This window comes from Diadema setosum, chromosome 4 (genome assembly GCF_964275005.1).
Source record: "Diadema setosum chromosome 4, eeDiaSeto1, whole genome shotgun sequence".
Classification (NCBI taxonomy): domain Eukaryota; kingdom Metazoa; phylum Echinodermata; class Echinoidea; order Diadematoida; family Diadematidae; genus Diadema; species Diadema setosum.
The window spans coordinates 30019171-30035674 of NC_092688.1; the positions used below are offsets into that span (position 1 = coordinate 30019171).

General features: G+C 36.6%; 1 protein-coding gene across 1 annotated transcript in view; it reads right to left on the bottom strand.

The window, feature by feature from the left end:
- Nucleotides 1-16504, bottom strand: part of LOC140228000 (calcium-transporting ATPase sarcoplasmic/endoplasmic reticulum type-like) — a 78290-nt gene that overhangs the window by 26560 nt on the left and 35226 nt on the right. Inside the window, exons 6-8 of the mRNA XM_072308396.1 lie at nucleotides 8920-9000; nucleotides 1454-1539; nucleotides 26-92 (exon numbers count right to left, since the gene is read on the bottom strand). Coding sequence (XP_072164497.1) covers nucleotides 26-92; nucleotides 1454-1539; nucleotides 8920-9000 — 234 coding nt within the window. The remainder of the gene's footprint in view (nucleotides 1-25; nucleotides 93-1453; nucleotides 1540-8919; nucleotides 9001-16504) is intronic.

Consider the following 16504-nt stretch of genomic DNA (forward strand, 5'->3'; position numbering starts at 1 on the left):
GTACAAACTTTAGAATTATACTCACCAATTTCTGTGTCAAGACCAGTGCCAATGACAATGCCAACACATTTTCCTGCTGCAATGTTTGTTCCCTGTGTGGAAACAATACAATTAACATTCCAAAAAATACAAGGAAGGTGCATAGTTATTTGTTAAGAAGCCTCACAAACAAAAACACTTCAAATACAACTGCAAAGCAACCTCTACTCAGAAGCAAGAAATTCCAAGTGACATGGGCATGATGATTATCAAACCCATCAAGTGTATCTGCCCTTGCGGAAGCCATCATGGCCAAGGCAGCACGCGTTTGGTTTGGTGCATAGATTTGGCCAGGACTCACCAACCTTTGAACAGTATAGTCTTTCCATATATTCACTAAGCATTCTCTTCTGTCACAGTCATGCTAAATTCCACATAACACCCACAAATCAAGGCAAATATGATGAACTGCTGAGCCTAAAAATTGATGATTTGATTACCTTCCAAATAGTTTTTGTTTTAGGATAAGTATTCGCTACCATTGATATGGCTAGTGGTAAATTTTGGGAGTTTCAAGTATGCATTCACTCTTTTAGGTTTAAAAAAAAAATCACATTTTCCACTGCATAACATAAAAAATATGATATGTGACAAACAATGCTAAATTGAATACAGATTTTATCCAACTCCCATACAAGGTAATTAGGTCCACATTGGAAGCAGAAATAGGTCAAGCACAATATACCCAAAGACTAACATGTCATCTACTCCTGAGAGAAGGGACAAAGGCCTGCAAACTCCATCACATTATTGGTCATATCCTAACCTTTCAGCAACCTTGTTTAGTACACCAGACTGCCTTCCTGATTAACATAGTGCAATAAATCCACAGCTGTAGTCACATGACACACGCCACATTTCTGCATCTACACATTACATTCTCTCAGTACTGACAATGATATGCAGTAAATCTTTGTAGGCAATAGACCATCTGTAATTTAACAAGTAATGGATGTTTCTTTTCCTACAGCCTAGTTAAAGGTAGCATAATCATTCACCTGCTCCCTCTCATAAGTTCCATAGGCAGGAATTCACTTAGCTGTTGCTAGGTAGGGCAGGCCTCCAGCAAGCTTTATGCTCAAAAGGGTAACTTTTGCGAACAAAGCATGCATAAAATCTCAATACATTACAGAACCGGTCCATCACAAACAATGATACTAGTAGTAACCATGTGACATCAGAAATTACTGTAGTCTTCTCATCCAGCTATGGCTGTACTAAAACTTGTAAAAATTCATTAACTTTGGAAATGATTGTCTAATTTTCCTCAAATTTCAGTGATGTGTTCTCCTAATATGTCTGCATTCTCTCAATCAACATAGGTTTCACTCCTCTTTAACAAATAATATACATATCCTAGCAGTTATGGAATGAATAAACAAACAACAACAGCAATGCATAATTCATGACTTACTGAGAAGAGGACGTTCTTCTTATCCTGGTTGACAGCCCGTGGGTCTGGAATAGCCTCCACATATTTCATGACACTGACAGACTCACCTGAAGTACAGGAAAAGGGAAAGGTCAAACATGAAAATTTACATCATGCTAAAAACATGCACACAAACACACACACACACACATACATATCTTTTATGACACTATGACAAACACCATCCTTTCAAAAGCAATTATTTCCACTCCAATTGTTTTCAACCCCTCCTCCACTCCTTTACTTATGCACCATCCTCACTTAACCGTCTATCATCCATTAATCTACCTACCCATATATCTATATATCTTTAATCCTTGTCTTTTACTCATTTTAAGTTGTACAGTACTCATGGAGATTGCAGACACTGTGTAGCTAGTTTATAAACCTTAGAGATTCTATTCAATTACCAGTATCAAAGCCATAACCATTACACCAGCATTTATTTTTGTTGAGAAGCAACAAATCGATGGCTGTTTCCCTCTTCCCCATGCACTATTTCATAAGTTTTTGTTTACAAGCATGGTATGACCCAATGCAGAGCAAAGAGGTATGGCACACTTATCAAGATCATCATTTTATAGCCTATTCCCCAAATAACTCAATAGGTGGCATTTTCAACAATAACACAAACAAAACATTGTCAAACAGTCTATATCAACCAAGAGCATCACTTGAAGTAAACTTAGAAGTGTAAAAGTATAATCAAACTGAAGTTACTGACTACTTCATTCATCAATGTTCACCATGTTCTCAAGACCTGTGATGATTTTTATCAAAACACATTCCATAAATGCAACAAAATATCTGATAGCAATGCAAAGGAAACTATTTCCCTCTGAAAGAGATATAAATAGTTCTTTTTGTTTTTATTCCACTCACATGATACTACATGCAGACAGAGTACATCGTTTTATCAGGTGCGGATAATATGAAGACGAGGCACGCTATTGTTTCTATTCCAAGAACTTCCTAATCAAGAAATGTACACTGCACAATGCAAATCTATATACAATGATAACCAATCATGCAATGCAGTGACTGATATTAATAGAGAATTCTACCGCACAACATTCATACCCTTACTGCGAATGAATTTTATGTTTAAAAAAAGAAAGAAAATAATAACAACACCAGCACAAACTGTTCATGGCAATGAACATTTTATGAATTCAAAATCCAAAGACTGATCAGTTTGAGACATCTTTAGATGTGCTTCCAAGAAAATAAGTAACTTACTCTTTTGCTGTAATCAGAACAGCAAAAGATTTACATTCGCAACGTGTACTACCTGAAGAAGCAAACTGGTTGAACAACAGGATAGCCAAAGCATCATTCAACATCAAAACACACTACAGAATCAAACACCATTTGGGTGAAATGAGGTAAACATGTCATGAGCTGCGAACATTCCCTTTGGTTGAGATCCAATTTCAATTGCAAAAATCATACACAAATTGTTAATTGAGTGAATACAAACAGATTACTGTAAAAGTGGAAATTTTTGCGGTGTTGAAATTTTTGCGCATTTCATGCAACCAGAAGCTAGTGCGAAAATAAAAGCGTGCAAATATATTTTGCGAATATATTTGCGTGCCATATGTTAAAGTTGTTGATGTCGTGATTCCGAAATTTTCGCGCATTTCACGCAACCAGTAGCTAGTGTGAAAATAAAAGCGCGCGAATATATTTGCATGCCATATGTTCCAGTAGTTGATGTCGTGATTCCGCAGAATTAAAAAAAAGCGAAACTCTTCTTACCCGGCCAAGCCCGAAAAATTAGTCGCGCGAAAATATCCACTTTTACAGTAGCAGATTAATCCACTGATACAGAAATGGCCATGAAAACATGATCCAATCATAACAGCATAGCATATTCTGGGGACTGCCTTTACAGCTGCAGACAGCTCAGCAATACCACATGTGATTTTTGTTGAATATTTGTCCTTGATGTGTTAAATTTATGTGCAGTGGCTTTTTCATCCCTCTTACCTGGTATATTCCACTCTTCTCAAATGTTAAAAATATTTTGATAAAGAAATATCACAACTGCTGCTGTGGCAACATTCAGACGGATACAAGTTAGCAGAGTGTATACAAATTTCATGGAAATTGTCATATTACTATTTTTGGAATCGACTCACCAATACCCAATGCTTTCATCATTCTGCAAATGTATTAATTACTAGAAATTAATTCATAATGCCCACTCTTGACATGCAAGAAATAAATGACATATTAAAGCACAGCATTGTCCATTGCAGCATGTGGTCTTTTATAACACTTTATACCAGTACACAAGTGTAAGAATGTTGTATGCAAAGAAGTAACAAATGTCTGTCAAATCCTATTACATAAGAAATCTCACCAATACATAATACAGAATAGTTCATGAAAAAAAAAAAGGTTTCTACGGAACTGCCACAAAAATGTCTTTACTTCAATAACCCTGTTTCCAACAAGGAAGAGTTATTAAATTGTAAGACTTTTAAGAGACATTGCTTGAAAACCAAAAAGTACAAACCATATTCTCAAAACATTATTTGTTTGCTTGTTTGTTTGTTTTTTATGGACAGATTTGTTGTTACTTGTAGTAGGATTTGGAAATAAAGTGGGGGAAAATCATATACTGTTGGCAAAGCGTAGAGTCTGGAAAACCTAATCATACTAAACTTTTTAATACAGAAATTCAGTGTTTGGCTACTTTATCACACCTTTGCTGTAAACTGGTCACTTACACATATATATAGATCTACACTTTTTACTGCAGTCTGAAAAAAAAACCAGCAAATATTTTTTTTACTGATGTTTACAACATGCCTCTATATCTACTGGATGTGAATTACACTAGAAAATCTCAGCCAATAAGCAACATTGTAAAACTAATGACATCTTATCCTGATATGAATGTACTCTTCAAATGGTATCCATTACTAAAGCTTCAAAAGGCCTAGAATTTACCCCAGTATGGAAGTTTCACTTTTGCAGAGTCTCCTCTAGACTTTCTTTAATCCCAAGGCATTTGTAGACCAATCCCCACCCCCAAAATATACTTTCTTTCACCGCATGGATAAATCTTGCAAAGCTGATTAACATATTTGCAATTTCAAGAAGATACAGACAATTCAAACAAACAAACAAACAAACAAACAAACAAAAATATCTAAATTGGACATCTCTCACACTTTCAGACCATTCTCGAGTATCTCTGTGATCAATGAACTCTCAAAACATTTATAACATTTTATCCTTCATTTACAGTATCTCTCCACTCTGGATTGATTGATTGATTGATTAATATATGCTTAACGACACTATCAACACGTTTAGTGTTATTTAAGTGTCGAACAGTTTAGCTTAATCTAAGTTCAGACACAGTTTTAACATGCACAGTAAAAATAATGGGCATCTCAATCATAATATTCATATAGTGTATTAACTAAAAACTATGAACTTTTTCACCGGGATTACTCCCTACTCTTTTCGAAAAGTGAATAGGTTCTTTAACGTGCAAATGGTGTGGCTCTCCTTTACACGGGACCGACATTAAAGGTATGGATCCCATTTGCATGCCTTAAATGAAGAGCTGTATAAATACAGTGGTATGTTGAAGAGAGTATCATTTTAGAAACTCCTATAAAGTATTGAAAGTGGAAGGTAACGTTTAGTACATTTTTATTGACCGTTAGATTTTGAATTGAATTTTTTTCGGGGCTCACCGTAAATTCCAGTACATTACTAGGCTACCTTTGCAGACCCATGCACTGCATGTGTGTCCATCATGTATATTTTGTGAAGAAAGTTCATCAAAACTTACAAACATTTCTATATACATTCTTGCCACACAGTCTATATGTTATTACACCAGCTCTTATACTTTTAGATTTGTGTTTATAGATAAAAAATACAGAAGACTGCAACAAAAAGGCTTAAGTGTGGCTGACACACAGAACTACTGAGTAGTTGAGTTTTGTGCATTATTCAAATTGTAGATAACTGTTGACTTCCAAATTTCTCAGCAGTGGCCTAAACAAGTCCCCTGAGGTTCATATTTTATGTTTTGCTGCATTTTGAGAGGTCTGTAAAAGGTATCTCCTACCTTTAAAGTCTCCTCCGAAAGACTAGGCAATAGACCGGTTTACTAATGATATGCATAATGACGTCAACCCCACGCGACCCTAGTGATTGTAACTAAGTCGGGCAAGCGAAATAAGCGCGGACGCGCGCGCCACACTGTTTTTGCATTCACGCGTGTATTGTCTACGATCATTACTCGCTGCGGATAATCGACAACTTTTGTTTGCTATAATCTTGCTTTGAGATGGCGTCAGCTTCAAGTTCTAGCCAAAGTTCGAGTAAGCCATGGAAGAATTGGACAGTTAAGGAATTAACTGAGTATTTTATGGATATAGGTGTGAGCACAAGCGGCTACAACAAGGAGAAACTCATCAAACTAGTGCAACTGCCGTAGCGGAGTTGGATTTGCCCGTCGATCTCGACCTCTCCCGGGCGGACACCGGCCGGTCACTGCAGGAGAAGTTCGCTAAGCCTCTGGCAGGCTGCTCGTTCTCCGACCCTAACAAGCTCCCTGGTTAAACATCCAACTTCGAGAGTATTCCAGATTTTGGACTCTTTGACGTGTTCAACTACCTGATCATCAATTGGACTGACTATGACTGGAAACGCTGAAGGGATACAAGTCATTTGAGGACTACCGTCTTTTCGCGGATGGGAGTGTTTCAAGCCTGAACTGAAGTTCAATGAGGTTTCGGACACGAGCCCTTTTCCTGTTATCCTTAGTGAGGTTAGGCCGACCGGACATACCTCAACAAACCAACGTACCAGACCTGCTTGGTGATGAATAAGTCATGCGAATGTCAGGGAGGTTAGGTCTATCATTGTTTTTGTTTTTAATTCTAGGTCTAGGCCTACGTCTAGATCTACTCTAGATCTAGTCTAGATCTATATAGGGCTAGGCCCCCTAACTGTTATCGTTAATAGAAAAATAGGTCAAAATCGTCATTTTATTTCATGAGGTCTAATCAGTCTGAGTCTAACTTTAAAAATAAAAAAAAATCCTTGGAAACATATTGATTATGACAGATTCGTTGTCTAGTTTAGATTTCACAATCAATCATAATGCTTAAAATCATTGAAGTTTGAAGTGATGGCATGCGGTCATACTGTTGTATGTTCCGTAGAAGCAGTGTTTTTCACCCATTTTCAGAACTACTGAAGACAAAATCGAAGCCAAAATACAATAAAATCGAAACTATAGTCCAAACTGCGTTTGATCACAGCAGAATTTTCCCTCATCTAAGGTTGGGAATTGATTTAGAGCCACACGAAATGCCAGGAGGTAAAATCGAAGTTGATGCATCGCACACATGTACACAACATACACGTAAGTCTACATGTGGGGACGTGTCGGGGACGGCTGCAGCAGCCGATGTTGCAGGCTCGCATCCTTTGTTTGCCCGAGGTTGCGGCCGTGTGCAAAATTAAAGATCTGTGCATACATTAGTAAACCGGCCTATTAGCATGAGATACCTTGCCCAAGGGTATACCTGTTGTGATTAGGATTCAAACAGTTGCCTACGTGTATTTAGAACTGAATAAACAAATTGATAGCTTTTAGAAAAGCTACTATTGTTTCACGTGGAACGTCTTTATTTAAATAGAGTTAACAAATCAGGAACATTGCAATCCGCTCTGGATTGAAAGGGGTGTGTATTAGCATAAAACATATGCCTTCTCTGTTATTATAAATCAAACAACCTGTGGTATTATTGTAAAATGGGAATATTCACAGTAGTGTCTGAAAGCATAATGTGTTAAGTTCAGTGAGGGAAATCAAATGAATGCATATTCAAAATAAATAACTATCATGACAAAACAATATCATCCACTGCAGACATACATCTGAGACAATTAGTTAAAGCAGCCAAACTAAGAATATATTTGAATGTGATTACTACCCCCACCAATCAACACTCACATAATCAAGCTTATATTAATACTACTGCCATTGAAAATTGATATCCATGGATATGAATCTACTTTAGGGTCAGCTTCACTGTAGCATCATGTTGTATGAGAAAACTTAATCAACACCAGAATCTACATCAAAGTACATCCTTGCAATGCACAGGTTCAATGCTCTTGACTGGGGCTTCTTGCACTCAGTGCAAAAGCAACATGAAAAAAAAAAAGTGATGTAGGTATGTTACTATTACAAGATTCAAGAGGGGGAAAGAAAATGAGAAAACTAAGGAAGTACACATAAGGACACTGCCAGACTATATTTAGCTCACTTGGGTCGATTTTGAATCAAGATCTTCATGTGAAATGGATAAACTGAACAAAAACTAGAATGCAGTTTTTTGTAGCAATGTGAACCTGGAGCATGTGATCTTGCAGAACTCCATATCATAAAACTCCAAAGTGCAACTCCTAATATACATTGGCCACATTTTGATCATTGGCTGCAGAGATGTTTGTTATAGAAAGAGTCTTGAGGGAAAACTTTAAAGTGATGGTATAATTTTGGTTGAGATGGGTACTGAGGTCTTAATTTTTTGCAAGATAATTAGAAACTCCTCACATAAATAAAATAAAAGGCATAAAAGCACAGAAATTAATGAAAAATTCAAAGAACAATTAAAAAAAAAAACTACCAAAGTATAACAAATATCTCAGCCATTTCAAAACCAATTTTCATCAAATAAACTTTAATTCCTCATGGAATTGTATGCTTTTTGATATTTCATATATAAGTGGTTTCCTCAATCACCATCTCAACCAGAACTATACAATCCCTTTCATATGGCCATAACTGATCTTTCAGTAGGCCTACAGCATGAAACCACGAACCCCCTCAAGAACATCAAAGCAGCAGTTGGAAAGTCACAGTCTTTGCCACAAGTCTTACAGTAAACTTTAACATGTGACCTTGATGACCCATTCACTTTATCAGGTGACCATGGACAGTACCATGTCATGAAGATCCCTTGGTGCATCTCTAACCTGGGTTTGGTCACAATTGAAGTACCAGTTGAAAAGTTACATGTCACAAGAGAGTCTTACAGGTAGATTATAACATTTATGATAGACGATGAAGGATGGCCAACACACAAGGGATGACACTGGACTGATGACAGACAGAAATAAAATCGATGAACACATCTAGGACACTTGTGTCCTGCCGCCACATTCAGAGAGTGAGTAAACATTGTACATGAATTCTTCACAATTATGTGATGCACTGTTGTTGTTGGGTGTTTGTTTTTTGTTTGTTTGTTTGTTTGTTGTTGTTGTTGTTGTTGTTTTTGGGGGGGTTGTTCTTGTTTTGGGTTTTTTGGTGGGTTTTTTTTTTGCTCCACTATCATTCATCACAGACCATATTGCAAAGCCATTATCTGTTGCTCAAGAACAAAGTGATAACTTACCTGTCAGGAGAGCCTGGTCTACCCTGAGCGTGGTTGATTTGATGCTTGTAATGCGAACATCTGCTGGGATCTTGTCACCAACTGTACAATGACAAAAGAGGGAAAGAGAAAAAAAAAATACTTTTTAAGAATTAGTTCCAAGAGTTGTGAATATCAATACTGACAAATGAATGCACTTTTCACACAATGCCTCTGTCATCAAATCAATTTAAGTTATCTTCAGAGAAGCACAACAATGACATCAGATATACACGCAGTACATTGTAATTCAATATGCTGCTCCTTACCAATCACACATGCATAATATTATTTGGATTACAGTTTTCCCATCTTCACAACTATCTATTCATAACATCAGTTAATAATAGAACAGAACAGGACTGTCTTTGGGATGAATAGAAGCTGTGACCGGGCAGTAGCTGGCTGGCTACGGTCAGTGCACATACATTACTCTTATCAATGTTTGTATTCTGTCTGTCTGGATTGTGTATTTATCAACACAGACTTTGTGAAAAGGCTAACACTACAGTGTTAAATCACATCACTGAATGGGTACTCAGTTATAGCTTCTGCATCGGTATTGTGAAGTCATAAACAGGTACAGAAATGAATGATGTAACAAATGACAGTTGAATGTTTACAATTTCAGAGCCAGGATAACAAAGTAAAAAAGTAGCAAAAGTGAATATTACAGCACAGAATGTACGTGAATTAATATGACATAAAAATACACAAACTTCTACCATAAACTATGCTCTCAATCCCCCCCCCCCCCCCCAATTTCACCACTTGGGCTTCCTATTATGTACAAAGATAAGAATGCATGACAAGACAAAGACAGAATTTATTCAAATAGCACATTCATAACAAAATGTCAAAAGATCCATGATAAAGGACAAATACATGATAGTACCTTTATACACATAAAGTACAGCTTCATTTAAACTGAAGAACAATCATGTGCAATCAATCTATATGAACTACATTTTGTACTTTAGATAAAGAAAATAAAGCAATGACTATCAAATTCTAGATACATAAAACACAATCTAACAGCACAGGCAGAACAATAAACTGATATCTCAGATTTTCTTGTTCTTGTGTTAATGGTTTCCTATCAAAACAGAGGTAAATCGAACTTGTTTCTGCATGGTGATGCTCAATCTTACTTGACATCTTCATCCGAGTATACTGCCTTAAACTTGCAATATACAGTAAGATGCAACAAAGCATCAGAGGATTAGTGCCTTGCATTAGAGAAAGGATGCACTAAATGAAGCACCCTGTGTTGATAACCATTATCTCATGCTCATATTGGCAATCTTGGCATTCTTCCCGTAATGTGATCCAGCTGCAGAATGCTCTACACACACACACACACACACTATCTTCCTGTATCTCTCTACATACACTTGTGTACTTCTGTTCGTCTGTGTACGTCTGTACACTTAACAGTTAACATTCCCCACATTCTGGCTCAACAAAGCCTTGGTACTTGAAAGTCTAGCAAAGTTTCAAAGTACCATATTCACTTGTAGTTTCATTATGATTTGAATAGATTTAAGGCAAGAAGTGTCAAGGTATTGAGATCCCATTACCCTAGGAATGTCACCTGCATAAAGTTTGGTGAAAATCCTTCAAGAGGTTTTCAAGGAGAAGCTGAAAATGTAAGAAGTAGCTTGCTCGATGTACAACAAACGCCATACACCAGACAATGAATGATCACACAGTAGCTTACTCAAACCTTGGGCTCAGGTGAGCTAAAAACTTACGAGGTACTTCCCTTAATCTAAAATTGCTGTATCATGCATGATTATCGCATACTTTACTGACAAGTTCACAGAGAGCTGATATTCCACGCCTTAGTGCCAAATCACCAGCTCATTTGTAAGTTGCCTTGCATGCTCTTCAGAAGACAGTGTTTTAGTAAGCAGCCATTCAACTGAGCTATGTGACAACTTCACTCAAGACATCAAAATACTAAAATATCCCATTCTTTCTGTAAGTCAGTTTTGACAGTATCTCTGGCAAGTGTTTATAATGCAAATCAAATGCACTTCAATGCCATAAATCCAATGTCTCCATACAGATTTCTCTTACAAGATATGAATATCACATGAGACAGGCACTCTCGAATTTGACAAAATATCCATCCCACAGTTCATCAAAGTGAACGTAGCATAGAAAGACTGATGTAGTAATTTGATCTAGTTACTCTAACATTAATTCCCAGTAGATTGTGTCATCAGAGGTAAAATTGTCAAATCAAAATGAATAAATTGATCACAAAATTACAATTTCCATGGCATTATCCTTTTGTCAACCCAATCTTAGAACATAGGCTAAGCTTTTAAACAACTTATAAAAGCCAAAAAGGGTCTGATTTTTCCCTTCCATTCTCAGTCTCACATGTTAAACATACAAATGCACACACCCCAGCACTTATACAGCTCCACGACATACTCCTACCACTAAAACTCACTAAACACCACTTGGTCCTGCCATTACCCTGGGAACCGCCACGTACACCTTGGTAACACAATAGAATAAGCCTGGTGATGACATCATTGCTGCCATGGAAACAACTTCCAGCACTGGTTCTGGTGGTGGTGAATTACAATAGCAAACTATTCTAAGCTTGTTTTTCTTTTCCTGTCCCTCTCTACCGACCTTATCTTGCTCTCTCTCTCTCACAAAGCCTTTTATACGTCACACTCTGTTCAGGTCTAGCTTCCTTGTTTATTCTGATAGATATTTTGTGATACTGAGTTCAGTAATTTTGGAAAATCATTCTTCATTACATTTTCAATCTGCTAGAATTTAAGTATATATGTGAGCGTGCATCACAAAACGAACAAAAAGTCGCACACACTGATTTTGTGTGAGGACTGAAAATAGGTGAAATGGGTCAACCTAGCCGATCTTGACTTTTTCTTCTTTTCTGAAAGAGCCATTCTTCTTCTACATTATGCCAAAATGTGGGATCATAAAACGGGCAGGAAAGTGTATTTTTTAGCAGTTTATCTCGAACATTTTTTGGTAGAATAGTGTGATTAGGTGTGTTTTTTAGAGTCCCCTTTTTATTTCTTAAAAACCTTGTATCACTCTCCACTTTCAACTCAAATAACTTTTGAAAGGATGATGATACCCCTTTGAAAGTTGTTAAGTATGAGTAGAATGTGTTCATAAGGCATACTTAATTTCAGTTCAATCTGATAATTCTCTTCATTGTAATTACTCCTGTGGTTTACATCCTGTTTTTGTCCCATTCATTGCACAGCCAGCATGGCTTGGTAAAGATTTAGCTCTTGAATAGACACTGTACTTCAGAGCCTTTTTTCTCAGTTCACAATTTTCCCCGAATGTGTGCTTTCTTTCCAATATTTAGATAGGTTAGGAGAGTCCATTTGATTTGAGTTACATATCATTCCAAAGCTTAAAGTCTGCTTTTTCAGAATATGCTCTCAACTAAAATTTAATGTCTGGCGACTTTCTGTTTGTTTTGTGATGCAGGGTCACATATGTTTAATGCTGTTACTACTAATAGTCAGACTATCATTTTAACTACCAAGTACAAAAAGCACACTGAAAATAAAGTTGCTTCAGCACCAGTTATTAGCAGATAATATGACGTGTCTGACTTCCTATGTGATGGGAGCTCTACAACCATGATGGGAACGAAGGACAAGAGGCAATTAAATGCTTCTTCTCTACCACTAGTTTACAGGTACTTTGTTTTGCTTTGTTTACCATAGCTGCATGTGTACATCTGTAGGTGCACTAATCCACTTCATGCACAGTTCTATCGGAAAAAAAAAGTTGCACTGTACAGTGTATTTGTCTTTTACACAACTGCATTTAAAAGGTTATGTGGTACTGTAAAAGCTGTTATTGTCGCAAGGGTTTGATTCTTACCTGAACTTGGCAAATCACCGTTGGGTCGGGAATTTAACAACACGCAAAAAATATTGCTAACAGAGATATTAGTGCACTTACGATAGCCTTGATGTCAATTCACGAAAACAATATCTTGCAAAAATGTTTAAGTGATAACAACTTTTACAGTATATGATTGTAGCTGATTCAAATTTGAATAAGAAGCTATACCAGAAAAAGCTAAGTGCCTAGATGAACAGGTTCATTAAATAGATATTCTCATTATTAACTTCAAGCTTGAATTTTGGCTGCTTTATTTTTATCCCTGTAGGCTTTCAAATTATACAGGTCTGTCAACAAACAATGTGCAATTTTAGTGTACCCACACCACTGCAAGGACTTCACATTTCTTATATCTTATTCATGAGCATTATGAAAGGCCGGACATAATCATGGGTTGAGTTTACACTGTACAACTGCATACTTGCATGTTGTCATCCAATACACGAAAAAAAGACAAAATTTGATTAGACATTTCCAAACTTGAAAACTGATGAACTGTCTGATTTGCCTTGATATTCGAACATGAATTTAACCGACAAGAAATTATTGGAGAGGGCGCAGGCTTTTCCTCCTACAATGTCTGTCATATTTTGTCAGAAACAATGACTAAGAAGTAGCCAAGTATCACCAGTCACAGGGCCAGGGTCACAATCAGCCTTGGGGTGCAGGCAACAGCACAGCATCAACTGTAGTTAACTGCATTACTATGGCACTCAAGTACTCGCCAAGCAATTCATTCAAATGTACAGGTCCCACAGACAGCTGCTAATACACAAATACACACACACACACACACACACACACCCATGCATGGACATGAATACAGTACATAAACACATTTTGTAGGCATCCTAACTGTAGCAATATCTATTGGCTGACAGAGCTGCATGATATGTAACTGGCTCAAAATGTGCATACAAATTTGGAAAAATATTTTCACATTTTAGAATTCGCACTAGCCAAAAGTAGCATGAAATACACAAAAATAGATGTACCATGACTATCTTCGCATTTACAGTAATCTTTTCAATACTTCAAACACTACAGCCAATAAAAGGATCTGTTACAATACCATGTAGCCACCACATTCCTAGGGTATGTACAAATTGCAAGCTCTCTGCTGACTGGGAGAAAACAAATATGGAAAACAAGTGGATGTGAAAGGGAACTTGGTGGTAGTTATATATTGCATGGAGTCAGCTGTGATTTTCATGTAACAGATATTTTTGTGGGATGCTGTTTTCGCGAATGGACACTGAGGCTATCCTAAGTGTACTATTAACCTGGTACATAGTGACATTCATGTGTGTTGTTAAATCCATGGTATAACACGGATTTGCGAAATTCGCGAAAATGAAATCCTCACGAAAACAGCTTATACAGTAGTCCATGCCAAATGTTATTTGTATTGTATATGCAGGCTCTACTGCATGTTTCAAGATTAAACACAATTTGAATTGTATGAAGCACTAGCAAGATTCCTCTGTCATTATTTGGTTGTCCTCCATGTAAACTTTTTGGAATGCAGAACACTAACATGACAGTCACTGCCACAAATTCAAAATCAACCAAGAATTTCCTTACTTTAATCATTTCATCACATCATCCATCTGCCAATGTTAAGACAATAATTTTGTCATCTAAACTAAACTTGATTAAAACAAAATATCTACAAGGCCATTTGTCTAAAATTTGTACACATTATACTTTGTACTTGTAAAGCAGTCGTATGACATACAGTATAAAAAACAAAACCAAATTCAATCATGTATGCATACATGTAAATTTTTTTATCTTCTAACAGACACTGAAACTATGTCTTGGTGTACTGATTATATATACTGTATTACTTTGGTTAACTTAATGAGCTTGTGACATTCATCAGAAAAAATCTCTGCTTTGTCTTTCATATGAAATCAGATAGATCATGGTTGTGCTTTACTACAGACTAGTAGAAAATGCTCTGGTAATTGCTAAGGTACCCCTCAAACAAATGGAGAAATTCCAGTAGATTATGAAGCAATACCCTTTACGCTGCATTATTCAATAAGTGAAAAGAAAGCTGTAATGGACAATCATTTGACTGCTGACGACAATATTGACTCTAGATCACTGTACTTATAGATTTAGTAGGTCTATGCTGTACTGAACACCAAAGGTCACATACTCCAATGAACGCTTAGACCACACACCCACTCAAACTGTGTAGCTTTTGCATTTACACATTCAGTTGTATATCAATCACTCTCTGCAGTGTACCAAATGTACAGATCAGAAATGTGGCAGACCCAGCCAAGATGTACCACTGCCAGCAACTATGAATGCAGTTAACAGTCTTTCAATTGCATCTCTTGCGCTTTCACAAGCTCCGTTTCCAAGGCAACAGTTTGTACACAAATCCTCCAATGAGGTAGCGTGTATAGGCTCGGGGGAATGCTGGAGAGCAGGAATCTGTGCCAAGCTCCAGCAATAGAACAGCATATCAGATACACCATTCAGTTACAATTCCTCTCCCTTTCTATATTCACCTTTCACATTTCTCATAAAGCAAATAGCATATATGTGTACAACAATAAAACATGGATATTTTGCTTGTGAGGAAAGTACAGTTGGGGACTTGATTGAACTGTCATTACCTTCTAAATATGTAAATGATAAGATATTTTTCCATAATCAAAGACATTATAAAAAATGTGATGCATTTTAAATGTCTAGGACATTTTTCCTACATTCAGTGATATCACAATTATGACTACTCAGTAAAGGTCAATGAATGCATGCTGCACAAAGCAAGCATGTAGGCCTATTGTGATACCCTTTTGTATCAATAAAATCAACAAAAACTGATCTGGGAGAACCAATTAAATCATTGATGAAACAGATAATTTTGAGTGACAGATAAAAAGCTTGTGTCAAAATTCTTGCCTAAAAAAAAAAAAAAAAATTATATATATATATATATATATACACACATAAGTCATGGCTGTAATGATTATGGATGGGAGAACATTATATCTAATTCTCAAATCAACCTGCCAAATAATAACAAAGAAAGCAATTGATGATCACTGGCAATGTTCATCTTGGCAGTGAAAAATGAACAAGTGGCGTGTAAATTCATCAGCTATATTAAAGCCAGTTTGTAATAATAGCTCACATGCACATTGGTACAAATGACCTTTCTTTCTTTCTTGGTTGGCTTATAGGCACATCACTCGTTTTAAAAGCGACGTAATAATGCATTAAACTTGCCCAACGTAACAATTCATGTTCAAACAAAACTAGACCGAGTGACCAGAATGGTCTGTCAATAAATGACACTTGGGTAAGCATCCTTTTTACTGTTTTGCATTGAATGCATTGGCAAACTTTTTTTCTGTTAATCTTGCCAAATATCAGGCCTCCTATCAGGTGGATGTGCTGAAAAGCACCATTTATAAGGACAACATGAATAATCATTGCAGTACAGATGTTTATCTCAGAGAATTTACAAACCCTCATGCCTGTTGGTACAAATGACCTTTTTTTTCTCTTTTTTTTTTTTTTTTTTTTTTTTTTTTTTTTGCTCATGCGCACATGGAAACTACGAACTGGCTCATTACTTCATCAATATTTTAAATCAGTGCCATGGATTGATACATGGTGG